The 21,897-nt window shown below is 24.7% G+C and overlaps 1 protein-coding gene across 1 annotated transcript; it reads right to left on the reverse strand.

The window, feature by feature from the left end:
* Positions 1–1,671: 1,671 nt before the first annotated feature.
* On the reverse strand, positions 1,672–21,489 carry LOC105360304 (elongation of very long chain fatty acids protein AAEL008004). The gene is made up of 4 exons (XM_011497180.1): positions 21,138–21,489; positions 14,430–14,567; positions 10,443–10,685; positions 1,672–2,206 (listed from the first exon to the last, which is right to left on the reverse strand). Exons 1-4 carry the CDS (start codon positions 21,477–21,479, stop codon positions 2,027–2,029), a joined length of 903 nt encoding a protein of 300 aa, XP_011495482.1. The 5' UTR covers positions 21,480–21,489; the 3' UTR covers positions 1,672–2,026.
* Between the last annotated feature and the right edge of the window lie 408 nt (positions 21,490–21,897).

A 21,897-nucleotide genomic window follows, 5' to 3' on the forward strand; every position in this document is an offset into this window, starting at 1 on the left:
TCATCCTATTTATTCGCTAATTTTCTGTAACATATGAAATCACGGATTGAAATATTTGAAAAAAATCTATCTGTATCTAACAATTTATTTTATTTTATTTTCAAACAAACAAGTTTTATAACTAAATGTTAACTTCTATATAGTTCAAACGATTTGAACAATGTATATATATATATATTAACATAGTCGTCAGTGAGAAAAGAAAAATATTAAAATGTTTACAAAGATTATTCTTTTAAATTTTTACGTTGCTTTGCTTGACACGCAAGAATTATAATCAAAAGAAGCTTATAAAAGTGATGAATTTATTTATAGATATACAAATAATAAATAATTTTGTTTGTTCCTCTAATAATCTAGCGGTCCCTTTAACAAATAAACTCATAGTTCCTAAATTCTATATACTAAATCGATTACATCTAAAGAACCTAATTCGGTTCTTATTAGAGACAATATAAACAATCTCCTTGATATATTATAAATTTCTAAATTGTCTTTGTAATTATATAAACTATTTAAAAAGATTCAATTTATATTATTCGTTACAGATTATAAAGTATTTTATAGAAATCTTTATATTTATTTATATAATTAAAAGATGCATTAAATTATCACGTTATATTGTTGAGTCAATATTTGATTTTCATAAGGTATTAATTGGATTTTAACATAACATATAGCAAGTGAAGTTCATTAGACAATCATATATTTACGAATGGAAGAAAACATGGATTTAACTTATGATATTGGAAAAAATGAAATTTTACCTAAGAAAAAAAATCATTGCTTAATAATGAATGATGTGCGATTATGTTAGTTACATTAAACAATATATATGTGAAAATCCAATTTTTTCAATGTACAACGTATAAAATATTTGTATAAGTTTATTCAAAGAAAATAATTCTATTTTAAATAATTAGAATAAAAGTTATTTTGTTTTGTATATACATATTACGAGAAATTATTCCCAAAAATCATTATGCAATAAGAATATCGTAGTTCGCATTTAGTATAATATCAAATATTTAAATTTTAAAATCAATATATTTATTGTATAATGGAAAAGAAATTCGAAATTAGATGAACGTTTAATATATTTTATAAAGACATTTGTTATTATTTGTCAATTTCTACAATTAATATTGTACAGTTTGTAATTATGTAGAAAATTGTTTAAATTAAAATTCTTTGAATCTGAGAATTTGTCATTTGTTTAATTTTTTTTTTTTTTTTTTTAAATGGTAAATTTTATTTTATACGAGATAATATCGATTTAACATAGTACAATAATTATAACTATTTATATACTAAATAAATAATTTTTATAGTATTTCTTTTTTTAAAGTATATATATATATATATATATTCGTTGATGTTATGGAGAAATTCGAATAATAGAACGATCTAAGTATAATTCTTATAAAATAGCAGCAGAGTAAAAAAAAAACCGTAGAACTTATAATTATATTAATACTATATTTAGATAAAAATAGCTTTCACAATAAATTCTTTAATTCGAAAAGAGAAAGAAAATATGCATGAAATATCAAGAGAAATCAAAATTATTACAGATGAACAAAAAAAGATTACTAAAGATGAGCCCGAACGCGTACTTTACGCACACCATATAATCCGTCGTCTCCCCCTCCCCTCCCCACCCGCCCCGTTAATTGTACACACAGCGGAATAATTCGCGAATCCTAACGCGTGCCCCTCCCCTCACTTACCCTTTCGTAGAAAAGAATCGCGCCGGCGCGAAGACTAGATTGCACGCGAACGAAACAAGTATAAAAATCCGTACGCGGTTTCATCGACAGCATTGTCTTCGAAATTCTGGTATTATTTTCTCGGCAGTGACGTTTGCGGCCAGCCGACGGGACCAATTAATCAAAATATATTTGTACTTCCGTGTTTCTTTTTTTCTCTCCTCATTTCATTTTTTCCTTCTCTTTATTCTCTCTTTTATTCTCTATTCTGCTTCCCCGATAATGGGGTAACAGGCAGCTAATTATTCACACGTTCTTTATTCAGATTTAACGTCGTTGGTTTTTTGACTTCGGCGGTAGGCTTGTAGGTAGAAGTTATAGAAGAGAATGAAGAAAATCGTCGAGTGTAGAAGTAAGAGACTAGCCACAAGCTTAGGATAACCGCAATCGAAAATCAAAGCCTGGGCACTATGCACAAACACCAAGAAGAATTGCACCTGTAAAACAAATACATTATATAATTTAGTCATTCACGAGTCATTTTCATTATTTTTAATTATTTATTAGCTCGCATACATGCGGTTTAGTGAATTTCATTTTGTCTTACCAAAGTAAAAGTATTCCTTATTTAAAAATTGCCCTACACATGTCCATATCATTGGTTTTTACATGTATTGTCAATAACACTGCCGATTACTTATAAAAATTCATATATATTACTAATAGTCAATATCAATATTTATTTATCTTTTATTTATTATAATTTTCGAAATTACTAATCGATTGTATTCATACGATTGACTACGATTATTATACTCAGATTTTATTATTATTATTCTATTATAATATATCAACTATAGTTGAGATCTTGAAAATCCAAATTGTATCAAATAATCGTCACCTTTTTTTTTTCGTTTTTCATGGTCTTATCGATTCCATATGCGGTACTTAAATTCATTGTTATTAAATTGTTGATACCGTGAGAACTAATGATTCTATTAGGCGGTGCAATCATTATTGTAATTACCTCACCTTTGGCCGTAGAACAAAAATAGTGCCGTCTATTACACAAAATATCTCGCGTGTATATTATCAATTTTGACATAAAAATTTCTTTACACTTATAAGCTGCATATTCTGAAGCATTTTACATTCATATTAAGCAGTATGATCCGATGAATAACTTTGAATTTTCTCATTTCCATGCGAGTCAAGTATGTTATGTATTATAAACTGCAGGAATTTCATTTCTTTAGATTGTTAAGAAATAATAGTTATCGTTAACACAGCAATTCATTGTCTATCTTTACAATTTTGTTAATAAATAGGTGAATAACAAGTAGGTTTCTTGTTAGATGTCCTTATTTTTCATTTTCATCCCACATTTCGTTATATCGACAAGAAAATTTGAGTAATTGCCTCTGCGCATTTATGTAATAGCTTGCTTTCCTTTAATTTTGAACGCTTACATTTATGCTTCCATGATACTTTTTCCCGTGAAGATGAATAATAATAGAATATAAATACATTATTTCCTTTATTCCCATCCCAAAATGTGTTTTTTAACATTTAGTGCATAATGACAATATATTGCAGTAGATAAATTAAAGAAAATTAATTATTGGTATTTATGTTTTATGTGCAAAGTTAACATAAATATTTCTAGTCTTTTTCAAAAGAAAAAAAAATTGTAAATATAACACAGTATGAAATTTGTTTTCTATACGATTTATATAGATATAAAAATAATTAATTGATAAATTAAAATATTTTTCATATAATAGTACAAATATTTATCAGCAATTTTTGATAAAACACAACCAAATATATTTGCGCGTATTGACTTATAATTCATCTAGCCGTAATAATTTTTCAATTTATTAAAGATATTTTTTATTTTATGGACGACTTTGAATTTATTCTTCACTAGATATGCTTAAAATACTGAGTTTTACTAGAATTGTAATTATAAAATAATTTTCGGATCTCCGATTATCGTTTTTATGTAACATACGTAATTTTTTAATCGAGCGCTCTCATTACATTATTTTGTACTAAAATTATTTATAATTAAATCTATCGGTGCCATTTAAAGTTCTAAGTAATTTATTTATTTGAATATATCGATTTTTTATTTAAATCCGACATTTTAATTTTATTTTACATTTGAATTAAAAAAATAAGAGAAAATATAGTATCGATTCAAAGGATTTAAACGAATATTACAAAATATAGATCACACATTACACGCAGTGGGTAGGCGTAAGTTTATGAAATTTTACGTATTAATATATAAATAATTCTTATAAAAATATAATGTCTCGTTTACCATGCTTGTATATTGGCATTTGTCATTTTAAACTGATAGTTGAAACTGATACTTGAAAATAATTCATTTAAATTTAATTATCTAATAGACTATAAAGTAGTTCACAAATAATGCATTAAATTTTCAACTTATGATTAAATACATAACTTAAAAGTTAAGTTACTTAAGTTACTCAAGTTAAATTAACTTACTTAGAAATAGACTGTACAAGAAAAATTTTCTTCAATGATATTTATTTAAGGATTATTAACGACATTATCAATGATAATCATAAGATTAAGTTCATAAGCCATTGAAAATTTTCGAGCCTTTTACATGTAATTTTAACAACATATTAATATTTACAGTCATTTAGTATTCTTTTAGTTAATTATATTTCTTTTAATAAAATTATAGCTCTATATAATAATATATAAAAATATTTTTAAAAACTAGCTTCCAAAATTTTCAATATCGTTTTTAATAAGTATAATATATTAATAATAATAAGTATTTATATAACAATAATAAATAATAATAATATATAATAATAAATATTAATAATATATATAATATATTATTAATAATATATATATTAATAATATATATAATAATAATATATATAATATATATAATATATATAATATATAATATATATAATAAATATAATAATAAGTATAATCAAGACATTTTTAATAAGTAAAAAATTTTAAAAATCACTAATAAATTTTATTCTATATCAACTAATAATTTTTTTACACTTTTATTTTAATAATTCGTATTTTTTAAAATAAAAATATTAAAATATTTTTTCGAATTCTTTTCAACGTATAAGTATAAACAATTAATTTTCATCAATATAAATTTGTTGTATTAGAAAATGTTTGTTTATTCGAAATAAATTATTTATATTCTAATAAATAATCAATGTTTAATGTCAATAAATCAGATATCAGACAAAGTATTATGTTTATTACTTTTGTTAAAATATTAGCATTATTTTTTAACGATAAAAATTAAGAAAATGTTATTCTTAATCTAGATCGCTGCTAGATCATTCATTGCTTGACAAGTTTATTCATATCGTTAACACAAATTCCTGACGCAGTAATATAATTTCTTCACTTTTATTTTGATATATCTTGAAATAGCATAAACTAAAATTCGATATCAATTCAAACATTTATGATTCAAGTTTTTCCATTCCAATGTAAGTGCCTTGATATTTGCGTAAATAAAAGCGTAATGAAAGAAAAAAAAAAAATTGAGTTACTAAGTACGATCTATTACAACAAGCGTTAAACTATCTAATTTTCTTCTCTAACTGAAAAATTAACAAACATTAATGTTGCGTTTATAGTGACAATTCTATCGCAATTCATTGGGGATTCACTCTTTTTTAGAGCTCATTGTGACATTCATTTATGACAGGTGATCGCACTTGTGTAAATTGACACCATTTAGAAAATCTGTACTCCTACAGTGTACAGATGTTAAAATATAGTCAATTAATGTGTTTAAAAATTTTTATAAATAATATCACCGATATTAATAAATTATTCATTATTTTGTAGCCTGATATATTGTCTTTCTAATTTAGTTAACTTTAGCCTTATATAATTAGTGAATTTTTTAAATTATACATATTTGAATTATTCTTCTATTCAATTATACATAAATATGTTTCAATAATTTATAAAACTCTTGAAACTTGTATATATAAAAATAGAAGTTAAGTGAGTAAAAATTAAAAAAACTTAATTACAGAGTTAATGCACGAAATTTACAGTATATTTTTAACAAAATATTGTAGAAACAATTTTGTGAGACTACATTATTATTTAAACGAATAAAATGAATTAATTAATTGCCTTTGAAACTATTCTCTATACTTTTTATGGCTTATATGGATTACAGGCTCACTAAGAAGCTTATACAGTTTTTATATTAATTTTGTATGACGTTGTTTTGTAATCTACATATTTTTAAAGTAATGGACTAATTAACAATCTTAATATAAAAACAAATAGAAATTAATTTTTATCTGTAGTAATTAATTTAAAATTATAACAAGAGATTAATTTTATTATTAACTTCAGTTTCTTTTTTCGAAATTCTGATTTCGAAACACCTATGTTCATTTGGCTATACGCATACAATCAATAAATAAAAAACTAACTAACACAACGTACAAGTGCAAATAAGGATTAAACTCAAATGTCTTCAAGGATTACTTTCAAATAGTAAGAGCTGTAACTATTGATTCACAATTACGCACAATTAACAATTCCTTTAGTTGCAATTCCCTTAAAAATCAATGCATCGACCTAGACGTTCGACCTACACGTGCACACTCACGCACACATATCGCATATATACTATTGAATTCCAAATAGTTACGCCATAGCGAACAGAAGTAATAGCGCGGAACAGCCGGTGAACTATAGGCCAGTAGTAGCAAGAGCGATAACGAGAGAGTGAGAGAGTGAGAGAGTGAGAGAGAGAGAGAAAGAGAGAGATGGAGTACGCGGCGGTATCGGGATTGGGGGGGGGGGGGGGTGGGGGGGGGGGGGGGGGGGGAGAGAAGAAATGTCGCTATTGACCAACGCTTTTAACACGCACTTTTAAATTTTCATCTACGGTGTTTTTCTAAATGAAGTAAAGAATACTTCATTTAGAAGGGGAGGAAGGCGCCATCCCAGCCTAAGGATCGCCAGGGGCAATGTATAGCTGTTTGCTATCTTTTTGCACCTTCGTGAGGAAATTTAGCTAATTATGGTGCACGTTTCTCGTTGGAAACATTCTTTTGGCATTTTTTTTTATCGAAATAGTGCAACTGCACTATGCAGAAAATCATAGATAATTTAACTTGTTTTTTTATTTTAATATTAGTTGATTAGTCACCGCACACAATATTTATAAACTATAGTTTAATTATACGGATATTTATTTTTTATAATAAATGTTAAATTTTTATTTAACTGAATTTAAGAATTGTTAAACTTCTTTGTTCAACATTTAATTCGTGAATTCATTGACATAATTATAAATTAACATTCTTCTGTAGTCATTTATGTTGAGTGTAAGTTAAGACTTTAATTATCAAGTGGACTAATAGTAATCTAGAATTTATGAAATTAGTCTTGCAATTATTATTCGTTATTTTTTCTAATAACATTAATCTGTAATTAACGATTACTTAAATTAATTCAAACTCTTCTTTACGTTAGTACTTATATATATATATTTGTAAGAATGAAAATTACGTTATATTTTCAATTTTAAATGATTTAAATTTATAAATTATTTATATTAGATATAAATAATTACATATAAATAACAAATACAATCCTTTATTAAATATCGTATATTTTTTTTTAAATTACTATTTTAATAATTACTTTCAGTCAGTAGTATATTTATTTGCATAAGGGTATCAATTTGGTTTTCTTTTCTCTAATTAAGTAAAAATATTCGTGATTGATAATTACTTAAACTACAAATATATAATAACAAATTCAAAAATGGAATTGAAATTAATGTTTCCGTTAAATTTCTTATTGAATGATTATAAAAATGTTCACTAAACTTATAACGATATAAATTTTTAATTTGTAACTTTCTATAATTAAAATTTTTACAATGCTTTTATTGATATTCTTAATTTTTACAATGCTTTTATTGATATTCTTTATGACATATTAAAGTATAATAACGTCAAATAAATTAATTCATAATGTGATAAAGTAGAGATAATAAATTTTCAATTCTAAAGTTAAGCAATATTTTATATTTAATTCACTGTTTCTTACAGTGCTTAATTCATACTCAATATTACCAAAAGCTTGAATAAAATATGATGAAAATGAGAAGTGAATAAGCTAATTGATGACATGTTTCAATCAATTAGAATTCTTTGCCAATACTAAAATACAATGCATATATTAATAAGCAAAGATACTTTTATTTCTACAAAATTCAATATAAAAAACGCCGTAAGTATAGATAAAAAAAAAACTTGCATTTCATTAAAGATAAAATCTATAATCATATATTCTACCATAATGATATTATTAACATTAATCATTTTTATAACTTCTAATATTTATTGAATAACATATTATTTGAAAATTTTGATATAATAATAAATAATTATTAAGAATTTACTTCATTTTTCAACAAATGAAAGTATTAATTTTATAAAATGGTAATTTATAGGATTACAAATCAATTGCACATTAAACAAAAGATAGAATATACGAATTAATTTAAGTAATATTCATGTAAATAATCTAATATTTTATACAATTAACCAATATGTACTTGTAAAATCTAATAATCCATGAAAGATCGCAATTAGAACATGTAAATTTTGTATACTGTTCGGGATAGTATTCGACGATAATGAAACGAAGCCGTTCACTTTTGAGGCCATAAGCGCGCGTTGTTTGAATTATCCGAATAGCACGTTGATTTTGCGTAATTCTTGTCGTTATTTAATACACAGAAACATTTATTATGTCTCTGCAATGCGAAAAGGATTTTTATTGATGTGTTGTCACGAAAGATGGAAAATTACGAAAGCAATTAATGATAATGAAGATAATCGTTACTTTGATTAAATTAAAGAAATTAGGCCTTCGTAGTAAAATGTTAACGTAGCTATATGTGATTGGAAATATTTCCATAATATTGTAGATAAATTTATAAATATGTGATATTAAATATTAAAAATTAGAGCATTTGCACTTGTACTATTTCTTTAATTAATCTTATGATTTTTATTCTTTTGTATTTAATATTATTGTGCTCAATAATGTTTAATTCACCAAGAACTTTTATTTTGCTAAATAGAAAAGACGAACTCTTGCGATACTATTCTTTTTATCTCAAAATGACCATCTAAATTAATTTCAACATTACCATTTCGTAATCTCCTTATTTTTATAATTTTTAGATTCGTCTAATATGAAATATTTATAATGAAAAAAAAAATTTTTTATTCCCTTCATATATTTAAATAACAATTTATTCATATATATATATATATATATATCTATATATAATATAGTCACATATTATAAATAGAAAGTATTTAATTGTAATTCATATAAAACGTTTGTTTATTTTCTTAGAGGAAATAATTCTGAAAATATCATTTTTTAGTATATAAGGAATATAAAGAGAGAGAATTATATAAAATTATGTACTAGTTAAAATAATTATTGGCGAGTTCAATATTCTTGACAATATATAACTTGGCATAGTTGCTTGATATTTCGTCATATGGCATAAGACTTTTATTAAAATGATTCAAATAGTATTTTTTTATAATTTAATTAAAATCTTTTCTAGTCACGAGAACTATTTATATAACTTTTTTTTTTTTTTTTTATAAATTATTTTGCAATCGTTTTACTTATCTCTCTATTAATCCACACAATTCTGTAGAGATTGTAAATATACTGCACGTTTCTATTTACTATACTATACAACATTTTTATTATTAATTTCATTTTTTTATTTATCGCTATATCCATTATTTTAGATATTTTTGTAAATTCTTAATGTACTGATCTCGATAATTACATACGAAATTAAACTTCAATTCAACTTATTAACTATTTATGTTTTGAATGTAAGATTTGTAATGTGAAGTAACTTTAAAAATTTATATTGAAAAATTCTTTTAACTTTCATTTCTATTAATTTAGCATACGAACTTCATCCTATTTCAATTACTTTAAATTAGTTATAAATTCAGAATTGATTTTTATTTGAATTTTTATAATACATACGAACTAATCCATTTAGTGATGTTTTGTTTAGTGTTAATAATAACTAGATATGTAATACCAATAATAATTTTATTTGACAATTATTTACTATAATATTCTGAATTTCCATTATATTGATAAAGTATAATATAATTTTGTTTATTTATATATTTTTAATCATTTCTAATTATTTTGGATCTTGTTTACTATGCCTCTATTCGCTTTTCTTTTCTAATTAAAATTCTATTAGAATTTTAATCTTATTCGTATTTTTTTATGTAATCACTAAAGCGGAAGAAGTGAAAACCGATTTCAGTATCAAAAAAAAAAAAAAAAAAAAAAAAAAAAAAAAAAAAATGAAATATATTTGTTAAAATTCACCGATTGCTCATTACTTAAAATATGCCTTAAATTTATAAATTACTTTTGTAACACAAAATAATGTGGAATTTGCTTCTAAAGTGCATTTAACCTAGATACTTTACATTATTATTTCAAGTTAGTCGGGACACTTTATTACTCACGAATGGATATTCAATTAGAAATTATCTGTTTTTATAAATACTGTTTAAATAAATAATTTCTTATGACTTGTATGCCTCTTGTTTCGATGGTCATGCATTATTTATATTTTAAGAGAGAACTTACCAACTGAACGGTAGTCAGATGTTTCTTCCACCATAAGTACTTTTGGTACTCGGGACCTGCAGCCGCGAGCATATAATAGAAGTACATTACAACGTGGACAGCGTTATTAATGAGGTTGCCTAGAGTGCCGTGACCACCCGCGATAAACTTGACGCAAATCCAAGTCTCGAGTGGTGTTAGCGAGTGATGATACAGATGCAGAAACGTCACCTGACTGTCCTTCTTTCGTAGAATGAAGAATATCTGAAGTAATTAAGAATTGTCCGTCCATATAATTCAGTAATAAATGCAGTTATAAATTCACTCTCATATGCAATAAAATAAGGGTATTATGAGGATTCATTTAAGTGTCGCATACGCAAGCATAATATTCAATAATAATGTAATGACATTTTTATTTCAAGCTTATTGGCGCGCCAGTTAATTTATTTAGTCATACGTTAATTTTGAATTTTAGAGAAAAGACAATTTCGTTTATGCGTTAGGAAATTTGTGTTTATAAGGTGTAAGGATCTTCCATTTGCATGATAATACAGTGAAAATTTTCACATCCACGTAAAGTTAATTTTATTTAAATTGTTCTTAAGAATCTTTTACTTTTAAAATGGTGTTTAATGTAGCTGAGTCATAAAATATTTAACGTTTCACAATCGTCAATATTACATAGTTTCAAATTGGCCACCACGAGCGATGACTTCAAATTTCATAACATTTTATAACCTACCTATATAAGTACATAGAGTATTAATGTTAGTGAAAATCTCGGATTGAATCAACTTTGAACAATGCATAACAATTTTCGAAATAAAATTCATCTTAATAGCGTAAGTCGCGATCTATCAAAACAGCTGCAAACGATTGCGACTGCCAGCTTCAATGATTTCAGTAATCGCACTGCCCAGAGAAGATTATCATTTATTGAACAAGACACTTCGGACGTGACACGCATACTTTCTTAACAATATCTTTGTCATGGTTACCACGAATAAGCATGTGAAAGTTTTAATAAGCAAATTAATAGATCAATCAAGAAATAATATCTCGCTATTTATTCTTAAAAGCGAATGCTACGCAGACGATTGGCTAATATCATAAATTTAGTATGTAGTTTCAAACTGAATGAAAATAATTGAAAAATCAGTATTAGTAGCTTGAATATACATAATCATCTTTCAAAAATTCAATATTTTGAAAATTGTTTTTTTGAACTTTTACTTACTAAAATTAGAGAGTACAACTGTATTAAGTGAGTTTTATTATCTTTTTTTTTTTTTCACACAAAATTTATACATACATATATTCATTCATATTAAAGTTTGGATATATTTTTTAAATTGCTCAATTTAATTAATAATTAATAAAAAAATTATTTTATTTAATATTTAATGAAAAATTTTTTAATTATAAATTTAAACACAACATACATTTACGATAATAATTTATATTACACATATATTAATAATTTACATTGTATTTGAAATGTTTTTAATATGTTGGTATCGCATTCTTAATAATTGCTTAAATTTTTCATTTAAATTAATGTAATTCCAATGACATTTTTGTACATAAATGTATGAAAACGAGTTTCATTTTTGTAAAAATTTGAAATATTTAGCGTTTTAGAAATTTGTCATAATAATATATTGCCTTTGATAAGCTAAAATTGTAAGAATTACTTTTTGCGTTAGCGTGCAAATAATTGGTCAATTTTCTTCAAAATTGTATTTCAATTATTCTTATTTATATTTAAAAAAGTTTCTAAATTATTTCAAATAAGTAAAAAATAATAACTTCTATCCTTACACTATAATGAGATATTAGTAAAGCAGCGATAAATTTAAATAATTTAATATACAATAAATTTAATAATCTGAAATTAATTATGATTGTTAAGACTAGCGATATGTTAAAGCTTTATAGTATAAACACACATTATTAATTACGATTACGCATTAGATTACAATTATTGTCTAGTGTCAATGTGTCTATCTACGCAGCATTTATTGTGATTATTACAAGGTCTGTAAATATAGAAAACTAATGCATTAAATTAGTTGAATATAGAGCTTATATTTATATAATTACTTATTATACAATTATTTATATGTATATAATTTATTAAAATAATGTATTAATCAACAATTAAAAAATTTTATCAATATTCGAAATTATTCAATTTTCGAAAGATCAATTTACAAAAAAATCTATTTGAAATATAAAAAATAATTTTCTTAATTATACTTGAATGTTAACTTTAACTAATTTCAATTCGAAATAGTCGTTATTTTTAAGATAAATACTTTAGTCAATTTTCCATCGTAAAATAAGAATCGCGTGCAGCTCGATTTGTCCTTTCTTTTGCGTTTGCTATACGCAGATAATTTTGTGATGCATCTAGTCGTAAAATAATTTGTATATTACAGGCATAGGTACGAGTAGAGACGAGTAGAATACGTATTAACGAAGAGAGAAGTTGTCGGAAATAATATCACTCACCGCAATATGGATTATGTCAAATATTAGAACAACGAAATGATCATGTAGAAAACATTTATCTTAAAAATCTTTATAAATTAATAATACACCTCGTGGATGACTTGTGGTAACGAACACATACACACGCAATTACAGCCGCACACGTGCATAAGTAAATACTATTCGAATAAACACACACCCACACACACACACACACCCACACACCCACACACACACACACACACACACACACACACACACATATATATATATATATATATATATATATATATATATATATATACAACTGCGTACACACATGCATGCATACGTATATGTACAGCACAAACCCACGCACATTATCAAATAGATTTATGTATTTATTCGATTTATTTGTACTTTATTGTATTCTTATAATGCCAACAGTATTTTAATAAATATTTCATTAATAATAAAAAAAATTCAAAACATTTATAGGATTTTACTATATTTGTTGGTTTGACAATGTTTTCTTATTGCATATTGTGCAATGGCAGTAAAATCATTAAAAAACAAAGATAGAATTAAATTTTTTCATTGTAAAAGTTAAAATAGAAATAAAATAAATTATATAATTAGTAAGTATTTACTGTTTTTCTTTTAGATTTGAATTGATTTAATGCGATATGTTAAAATGATATATCATATAAAAAATCATTTGTTCTATGGTTGTGATCCTTTTTTTTTTATACAATATGAAACAACTTAACGAACCAAGTTTTTGTATTATAATTTTGGTTTGTAGAAATTGACCAATTATTTGCATTAAATCGTCATTAATTTATTAATTCCTTGATAATACGAATTATAGATATTTTATTGTTAATTTTTTTTTTTTTTTTTTTTTTTTTTTTTTTTTTTTTTTTTTTTTTTTTTTTTTTAATATTCTTGTAATAAACAGCCGATCGTATAGTTTTTATTAAATAAATTTAAATCTTATTTGAATTATGCATTATTTCTCATTTATATCCTTGGAAAAATAACTTGGTTTGCTAATTATATTTTTTTTTTATTTCGATACTAATTTTTTTATTTTACTGCATGTCCAAGGATATAACATAATTATTGCTTTAATTTTCGTTAATTTGCGTAATGTCATATTAAATAACTAATCTCTGCAAACTGTAATTATATCATATTAATACAGAGTTCAATAATATTTGTGAATGTTCTGCTTTATATTAATTAATTAATAATTCTCAATTAAGAGCCAAGAGGTTTTCATAAATATTAGTAAGCGTATTTTATTGGTCTAAATATCTAAATCCTAAAAGTCCAATTATAACACCATTCATGCTATCATTAATAATAATTCAACCAACTACATAATCAATCCAAGTGATTATGATGTGCTATACGTTATCTATTTGTGCATAAAATAATTTGTAATTAAACAATATCATATAGTTATTTATTTATTATTACTTATTTAAAATAATATAATTAATATTATTTATCGGGATTATTACTTACTGTATCAGCGAATTCGGTAAATTTGCTGATGAAGTACCACCAGCAAAGGTTTGCCATTCGTAGTGCCGAGGGATTATGAGAGTAATCAACTGGTTGACATTTGTAGCTGTAGTCCAGCAACCACCCGGACATCAGATGCTAAGGAGCCGAAAAACAATTAGATAAAATAGACACATCTCGCCTTACATTATATGCGTGTATATATATATATATATATATATATATATATATATATATATATATATATTTTATTTTTATTTTTTATTAATATCACCAATATTTTGTAAGAATTGAACAAAATGTATGGATTGTAATTATATAATTAGATACTTTTTGTGCTGTCTATCTCCTTTTTTGTACATGTTTTTTTCTCTCTAAATATTGCAATAAGCATGTAAATAATAGTCATGAGTGCGTGTATACTTGAATGGCTCCAACTACCTCCCGTAAATATGCTTTTTATTTTTTTTTCTTGCGTTTAATGCAATATGCTTTTAAGAATTTTATTGTAAAATATACGTTGTATTCTTTTCATGTATTATTAATTATTGAAATTTTAGTTTTTCAAAACTTTTGACGATATATTCCGCTCAAAGTTACAAATGCAAAACTATAATGATAAATATTACAAATTAATTTACATACTATACTTATTAGAATAACTTCTAATGCATAAGAATTTAAATTTTTAAATAGAATGATAGTTATATGCGCACTTGAATAATTGTATTTATTATGTAAAAGAAGAAAAAAAAATTATATCTAATATCAAAAATAGCCTCGAAATTTTTTGCTTATTACTTTAAAAGCTTAGGTGAAAGAGCATGAATTAATCGGCTCTTCAACGTCCTCATATAATACTCCTATAATATTATTTATTTTAGTTATGATATAAAATTATATATTAGATACTTTCAGTGTCAAGTTTACATCATATTAATTTAATCTGGAATTAATTATGAATAATATCATCAAAGCAAATAATCTATTTTTCTACAATGAAAAATAGAAATAAATATACACACGTCATTATTAAAAAATTGTATATAAATTAAAAAAATTAAAAAATTCTATCTATTTAACGTTTATGTTTGTTTCTTTTCATCAGAAATTAGTCTGAATAAAGGAAAATTAATGTTTCAATTTCAATTTAATTAAAGAGTAAAATTAATCGTTTTGTAAAACCCGTGATTATGATTAATGATTATATTAACGTCGTATAATCTTTTTTTTTTTTTTTTTTTTTTTCTTAATACAAATAACTAATCGAATAATTAATCGAATATATGAATAATAAACATGAGAATTTCTTATGTACCGAAGTAACCGGTTTACTCTTCGTATGAAATAAAATTCTTATTGCGATCTTGCATAAACTATAGAACTGTACCACGATTTTGATAATTTTAAAATAACGAGAAGCGGAAAATAAAATTATTTATAGATGAGTTAATCAGTTTTAACTTTCTACATATTTTTTAACATTTTTTTTAAGCGTATTTTGATTTTTTAGAAAGCCGAGGTGACAAGCTCTATTAAATTGTGTGAAAACTCTTTTTTACAAACTTATCGCGCCTCAAATATTGATAAATGAGAGACCTACATTTCTACTATGCAAATCGCTAGTAATATAGATAAAGTTACATTTTAACATTTAGTCTTCTTTTTTAATGTTTAGGAAACATGATTTTATCTTAGCTAAGCTTTATAAATACTTTTCAATATCTCCACCGTAACATTAGAAATTAATATCTATTTGATATATTAGATGTAGCTTTCATTTGCACTCATTTATTGCATGAAATTTATATGACTGAACATTATTAATAACTTGTCAAAATATAAATACAGTAATTATTAAAGATTAAATATTAAAAATAATGACTGTACATAATTGTTTTTTTAAAGGGAGAAATTTGAATACCAACAACTGTTCAGAATCTTTGCCGATTTATTAACTTTAAAATTGTACGGAAACTGTCAAATGATTGTTTTTTTTTTTTTTTTTTTTTTTTTTTTAATCTATATTCTTTATTTCTATGTTCGATATTTTCTATATTTCTCAAGTCGAAACAAATCTGTGAAATTCGAAAAATCATAATAATATTAAATCTCCCTATTATTATAAATCCATACTAAATGTTACAATAAGACAATTATTTATAAACAAATATCATTGATTCTCTTAGAAAATCAGTTACATTTAAAAATGAAGTTATTAATATATTTATATTATGTATGTTTAAAAATATCTTAAAATATAGTCAAAATACTGTTAGAAATTTTGTTCAAATTTATAAATAGTGTTCTAGTTTTTTTTTTTTTGTAAAATTGGCTCTGTTAATATTTGAAATTAAAACGACGATTATAGTAAGTACTCAAGTAATTAAATATTAAACTCATTCAATGAATTTTCTTTATTTCTTTAATGCAAATTATTTCATAATTCATTACATTAATGCATTCTATTGTAATTAGTAAATTGAAATATAGTGTTTACTTTTCTTTTTGATCTATATCGTATGTAATCTGTAAGATTTAAAATACGAATATATTACATAGACAATTATATTGATCATTAGATTTTAAAATTTACGGCTTAATGCCGAAATAAAAACTTTAGCTCAAATGAAAGAATTATAATTATGTAAATGGAAAACGAGTTATAAACTATTTATAAACGAGTATTAAACCATGGAATATGAAGATTTTATTTCAACTAAAGTATAAATTTTACGATAAATTTATTATTAAACTTTGAAAATAATATTTTATTTCAATTTTATGAATTTCTTTTATGGATTTTTTATTTATGTATTCATTTATGTATGAATTATTCAAGTTTGTTGATTTCGTGCTATATTTTTTAATTTGCTTGCTTTAATTCATATGTTCAATAATTTTTTAAGAGCCATCGTGAGTTAAGAATATAAATTTTTTTTATGTCTTTTGAATAAATAATACAATTACATTACATTTAAAATATTAATATTATTTTCCTATATCTTGTTTTAGAGCATTTATGTGGTGTAATTTCTATAAAAAAATTATATAAATTCTTCCATGACTTCTGATTTAGGTAAACTTTCTTATAAATCATGATCATACATTTTTTTTTTAATAAATGAATATTTGAATTTGAAGTCGTTCATTGACATTTGTAGCTTTTTCAAAAAACTAATTTGAAAAGATTATAAAGATAAATGCTACATTGAGAAAAAGTTGAGAGAAAATTTGAAACGAGGAATTGGTATAATGTAAGTCGCGAAAAATAAAATTGAATACGATATTGAAAGAAAATTTTAAAATACTATTCATTGTAGGTAGGTAAATGAAATGATCGATAAAACGGCCGATCAACGTAATTACAATGGTTTTCGAAAGCCAAGCTACATTAAATGCTCAGTTAACCTCCAATACATAAATGACTTTGTTTTTTAATAGTCGGTTTTCGTTTATCTCTTACCATTGATTAGTTATATCGATATCAACCGGAAATATTGATGAAATTGATGAAACTAGTGCAATGACTAGGCGTTAAAGAAAATTGTGGCGTATTTATGTAAAGAGTACGGTTAAGAATCATATTTAATGGCTGAAAAACTTCGCCAAAAGATTTTTAAATTAGTATAAGTTAGTATAAATATGAATACTACAAAATGAACTATAATGTTAATGTACTTAATTTTTCTATGTAAATAATAAAAAATCTTGATTATGATTTCCAAATATATTATTGCGAATATTAAGGACTATTGCAATTGATTCTTCCATTAATTAATCACTATGTTATTATAACGATTGACTATTAAATAAATACATGTTAAAATGCATATAGATTAACGAATTAATTGATTAGTGCGTTTTTAAGAAAGTTTCAAGTATCATAATAATTTTTTTAAACTCTCACTTAAAAATAAAATAAAGAAATTGAATTGATACAGTTTAATTTGACTTTTCTACCAACAAGTATTTTATTCAATTATACATAAACTTAATAAGACAAATAAATGAAAATATTACAATATTCTATCTAAAACAGTCATCAATATATATCAAACTTTAATGTAAATAAGTATAGACGAGCTGTTGAATTTTTGACCTTTTGAAATCATTATCTCCCAATTATTCTAAATTTGAGAATTATCCTTTTCCGGGTGAATGATTGTTATTATTATTAAATTAATTCGCGAAGAATTGCAACAGTGATCCCTTTCCGAAGCGTATGTAACTCACTGGAGGGATTAATTGAGCGTGAAGTGGAAAAGCCGAATTATCTTTTTGAAAACGTGCATGAATCCGATTGTTACCGCTGGTGTTCCGTTATTATGATTTCTTGGATCGAGAAAAATAGCGATAGCGACTTCCAGCTAAATATTATTTTATTTGTATTTCTGTAAGAACTTTTTTCCCGCCCAAATACGAAATTGCAACAATATCCACAAATTTTTCGGTCTTGGATGCTGAATTAATTAAAATTTTATTACTCAACGTTATTTCAGATTAAAACTTAGTTTTCAAGATTATAGAGATTATATCTTTAAGATTATATAATGTTGTATATAATATTGTGGTACGAAAATATATTATTGAATAATAATTGAGGTAGTATTAATGAATTTTACTATAGTGATTTAAAGAATCTATTATGGATAATTATTATCATAATAATTTTCTTATATATGTAGATGTTTATCTGCATTGTTAAATACGTTATTTTTAATATCTTTGCAAAGAATCTATGGAAAATATAAAATGTGATTTTTAATATGTATATAATAAAAATACTAGTATATAATTCTCGTAAAAGATTCAAATATAAGTAAATATAAATTTCATATGCCCCATACAAAATGAGATTTTGTATTGGGAAATTAATGGTAATTTCAATTTTACTTTTATAGTTTATATTATATTGTACATTATAGTGAAGTTATATGAGTATGATATTTATATTTGTATAATATCTTTAACAAGAATGAAACAATTATTGTATATTTATATGTTTATATGTAGTTTTCTTTACTTTTTTTTTTTTTTTTTTTTTTTTTTTTTTTTGTTTTTATTAGTATTCAACTTCATTTTATTTAGTAGTTCAATATTTAATTAGAATAGTAATTTAACATTCAATATTGTGATCAAAAGATTCGATCATTGTTTTTTAGTATTTTCATATCTGTATTATAAATTGTGTCTATCTATCAAACAATATAAAACTACAGAATGAAAAGCAAATAATTGTAAAATAAATGAAAAGATTATTCATCTTACGTATTTTTATAATGTATTGAAATAAATAAAACTACACCAGAAAATAGCAGAAATATCTGGCAGCGATCGTTTCCGTTATTTAATGTTTTACTCTCCTTTGAAATTTACGAACGATTAAAGACGTTTGTATCTCAGTCACTAACCTACTTTCCATCGTGTTTTGATCGATAAATTAATTGTCGGAAATTGTAGAGAAGCTTTTGATTAATATGTAAATATTTTTCGATATTTCCTTATTTATGAAGTATTTTTGTATGTATCAATAGAGCTTTAGTTAATATAACTAAGTTAAATTATATATATATATATATATATATATATATATATATATATATATACAATTATATATAGTGTAATTAAACTAAAATTACAATAAATTTCAATTGAAATAAACTTCTTATTGATTGAAGCACTTAACAGCTATAGAAACACTTAGAGCTACATATTATAGGTAAATATTTTATATTTGTAAATATTTATAAAATATTTATAATTTAATTATTATTATTTTAGTATATGTCAAGTTGGACTTTTCATTATAGGCTATAATTTATAATCTGAAAATTGTCGAAAAATAATTTTTATGATTGAAGGATAAATTTTCGAATGTATAGAATAATAATTAATTTGAATTTTCAATATTAAATAGTGCGATTTGATATAAAATGTTGCCTTGGAGAAAGCTGTAAAAATAGGTTGCAAAGTTTATATTTGTGAAGAATTATATTTCAGTTTAAAAACGTAACGTGTTACACGCATCATATATTAATTTTTTGTCAATTATTATGTAAATGTATTAGAAAGATAATAGTGCCATCCTAACAAATAATTAATCATTTAAAGCTGTTTCCGACTTTTTTCACTAGTTAAAGTAAATGTCATTGAAATAAATTTCGTGCACATCTCATTAAATGTACATTCAAACGAAACTAATTGTACCATAAAGTTAAATTGCTTTCTTTTTACAAATGACTAGCATAAAATTGAATACACATATAATCGACTCGAGTCCTGCTAAGTCTGAATATATTATCTGCTTGTGATCTGCAACTTGTGTGAAAGCATAAAACGTTCTCGGTAGTTTTTCTTTGAAAATGATTAGTGGCCTCATTTCTCTGAGTAAATTAGACGTGAAATTTCTCTGAGATTCTCCAAGATGCAATGCAAGATTTCGATGTAGAAAGCGTTGGCTACCTTGATCCTCCTGATAATGAACGTGAAAATGCATAATTGCATATTATTTCATGGAAATCTTATCTTCAAAATGCCAAATAAATTGTGCGATTTACGTTTCGAGCTGTCATCGGAATCAGCTTCCAAAACACATCGCTCTAAGTACGCTTCTCCACTCCATATGGACGTGTGAATGGACGACACATTAAAGCGTATCGATGGAAGGATTATGAAGAGAGAAGTGTAAGGGTAATTGAAGCGTACCTCGTACAACATGCCGAGAGAAAATATGACTTGGAAGGCGTTGTAAGCGATAAGGACGTTCCTCAGTTGAAAGGGCTTGCGGTTGGCCATGAGCCTTGGCCCAAGGATCGTTACACTATAGAGATAGATGAGGACGATGAGGACAGTGGGTATCGGTGCGTTCATCAGCGGCCAGTCGCTTACACGTGGATCCGAAATTGTGGTGAGGATCTCGGTGTACTGGTCGAGGGCCATACGCACCAAACCCTCCGCCCCGGTTATCGTACGGTTAGCGTCAACGACAACGTCATGTCGCGGTTCCGGCTCGCGCTTTACGACCAATTCAGCAGCTGCCGATGCCATCTTCAGCTTTTGATCTGTAATGAGTCAAGCAAACAGAATGATTGGTAGGAGCTCGAGCAGTTTGTTGATTATGGCAATAAGTTCGTTGTCCTGCTTGATATTTATTTGTGGTGGTGATCGACAGATACGAGAATTCTCGTACTTGGAGTTGATGTCTTTTAACAATTTGATATTTATTTTATTTCATTTATATTATGCCAATAGCCATATCATCGGCAATATTCGCATGAATATTGGTGAACACGTGAATAGTGGTCACATGAACATGAACATAAATTAATTTGGTAGATTCTCACTTGATGCACTCAAATAATGGCACGCGAATAGTTTAGCAGAAGAGTAGAAACGAGCATCATAGAAATTCGCACAATTATTTCTACTCTACATAACACACGAGACATAATAATATCGCGTGGTT

The sequence above is a fragment of the Ceratosolen solmsi genome, unplaced genomic scaffold, assembly GCF_000503995.2.
Source record: "Ceratosolen solmsi marchali unplaced genomic scaffold, CerSol_1.0 scaffold13, whole genome shotgun sequence".
NCBI classification, from domain to species: domain Eukaryota; kingdom Metazoa; phylum Arthropoda; class Insecta; order Hymenoptera; family Agaonidae; genus Ceratosolen; species Ceratosolen solmsi.

Coding starts and splice junctions, on each gene's coding strand:
- LOC105360304 (XM_011497180.1), bottom strand. CDS start 21,479: ATGGCATCGGCAGCTGCTGAATTGGTCGTAAAGCGCGAGCCGGAACCG. Junction 10,686..14,429: donor TTACCGAATTCGCTGATACA/GTAAGTAATAAT, acceptor TAATTACTTCAG/ATATTCTTCATTCTACGAAA. Junction 2,207..10,442: donor ATCTGACTACCGTTCAGTTG/GTAAGTTCTCTC, acceptor TTTGTTTTACAG/GTGCAATTCTTCTTGGTGTT.